This window comes from Cephus cinctus, unplaced genomic scaffold (assembly GCF_000341935.2).
Source record: "Cephus cinctus unplaced genomic scaffold, Ccin1 Ccin1_contig_4005271, whole genome shotgun sequence".
Lineage (NCBI taxonomy): Eukaryota > Metazoa > Arthropoda > Insecta > Hymenoptera > Cephidae > Cephus > Cephus cinctus.
The window spans coordinates 1-1,137 of NW_014332657.1; the positions used below are offsets into that span (position 1 = coordinate 1).

At 42.9% G+C, this 1,137-nt stretch overlaps 1 protein-coding gene across 1 annotated transcript; it reads left to right on the forward strand.

Annotated features, from left to right (window-relative positions):
• Positions 1-35: 35 nt before the first annotated feature.
• LOC107263331 (protein yellow) lies at positions 36-1,132 on the forward strand (the record flags this gene model as incomplete). Its single annotated transcript, XM_015730831.2, has 1 exon — positions 36-1,132. A coding segment is annotated over exon 1 (372 nt), but the record flags the coding sequence as incomplete, so codon positions are not given.
• Between the last annotated feature and the right edge of the window lie 5 nt (positions 1,133-1,137).

Sequence of the window (1,137 nt, forward strand, 5' to 3'; positions counted from 1 at the left end):
AAAAATTGTCTAAGGCAGACTTGCTTCCAATCAAGTCACAAATATGAAAGCTTAGAAGTTACTGCTGAATTGAAGTCTCAAAGAAATTTGAAGCCAACACAGTCAACGCACTTCATTAGCCATTTGCATAGTACAGTTGCAATGATAAAGACGGTCAAGCCTGTAAACTCGGTTAAGTAACGAAGATCGTCTAATATAAGAGACACGAGACAGTGACGAGGGAGGTCGAAAGAGGGTGGAGAATTGTTTGGTGGTAGGGAGAAGAGGAGGAATCGGTCAAGATCGGATAGTGATACTGTGTTAGAGTGGTGGGGTAAAATCATAGGAAGCGGGAGGGAGAAGGAAACGCAGTCCCTCAGATGGAGAAAGGGATGGAGGGAACGCAAGTCTCGGCTTTCAGCTACGCGAACGCTTCTCCGTCAGTCAATTCGCAAACGTCCAACGAGATGGACCTAAACTCAAAGATACTAAGGAACTGAACACCGCTGGTGACAAGTTAAATAACAATTGGCACTGGGACACTTCCGGGAGACACATTGCACGGGACAGGAATAGCATCGGTGGAATTATTAGGTTCGGACTGACGAACTGGTACTGCTGTTCTCGGTTGAGAAGATTAAGAACCGACGAGTTGAGGAACTGGTTAAAAAAAGTTGTTCATTATCAGAGACAATAAATTGTGGAGGATAGAAAAAAAATTAAATTTGAAGATCAGTGACCGAGGGAACTTACTCTGAAGTTTTATTAATACTGTATAAAGATGTTGAAGTTAGTAACGATATTCGTGGTCCTTGTGGCTGCTACGTTGGCGGTTCACGACAAGTTTCGTGTTGAATTCCAATGGAAATACATAAACGTGACATGGCCATCGGAAGACGCGCGACTGGCGGCCCTGCAAAATGAAGAATATATACCAGAAAATAATGCCATTGCTGGTATTAAATTATGGAAACATAGGATGTACCTGACAGTACCAAGATGGAAAAACGGTGTTCCTGTGACATTAGGAGTGACATCGGCTACACCACAGAATAACGTAACAGCACCGAATCTTGAACCTTATCCCAATTGGGAGATGCAAAAGGTTGGAAATTGCAAAGCATTCCAATTCGTTCAGAGTATGGAGATTGATCCTAA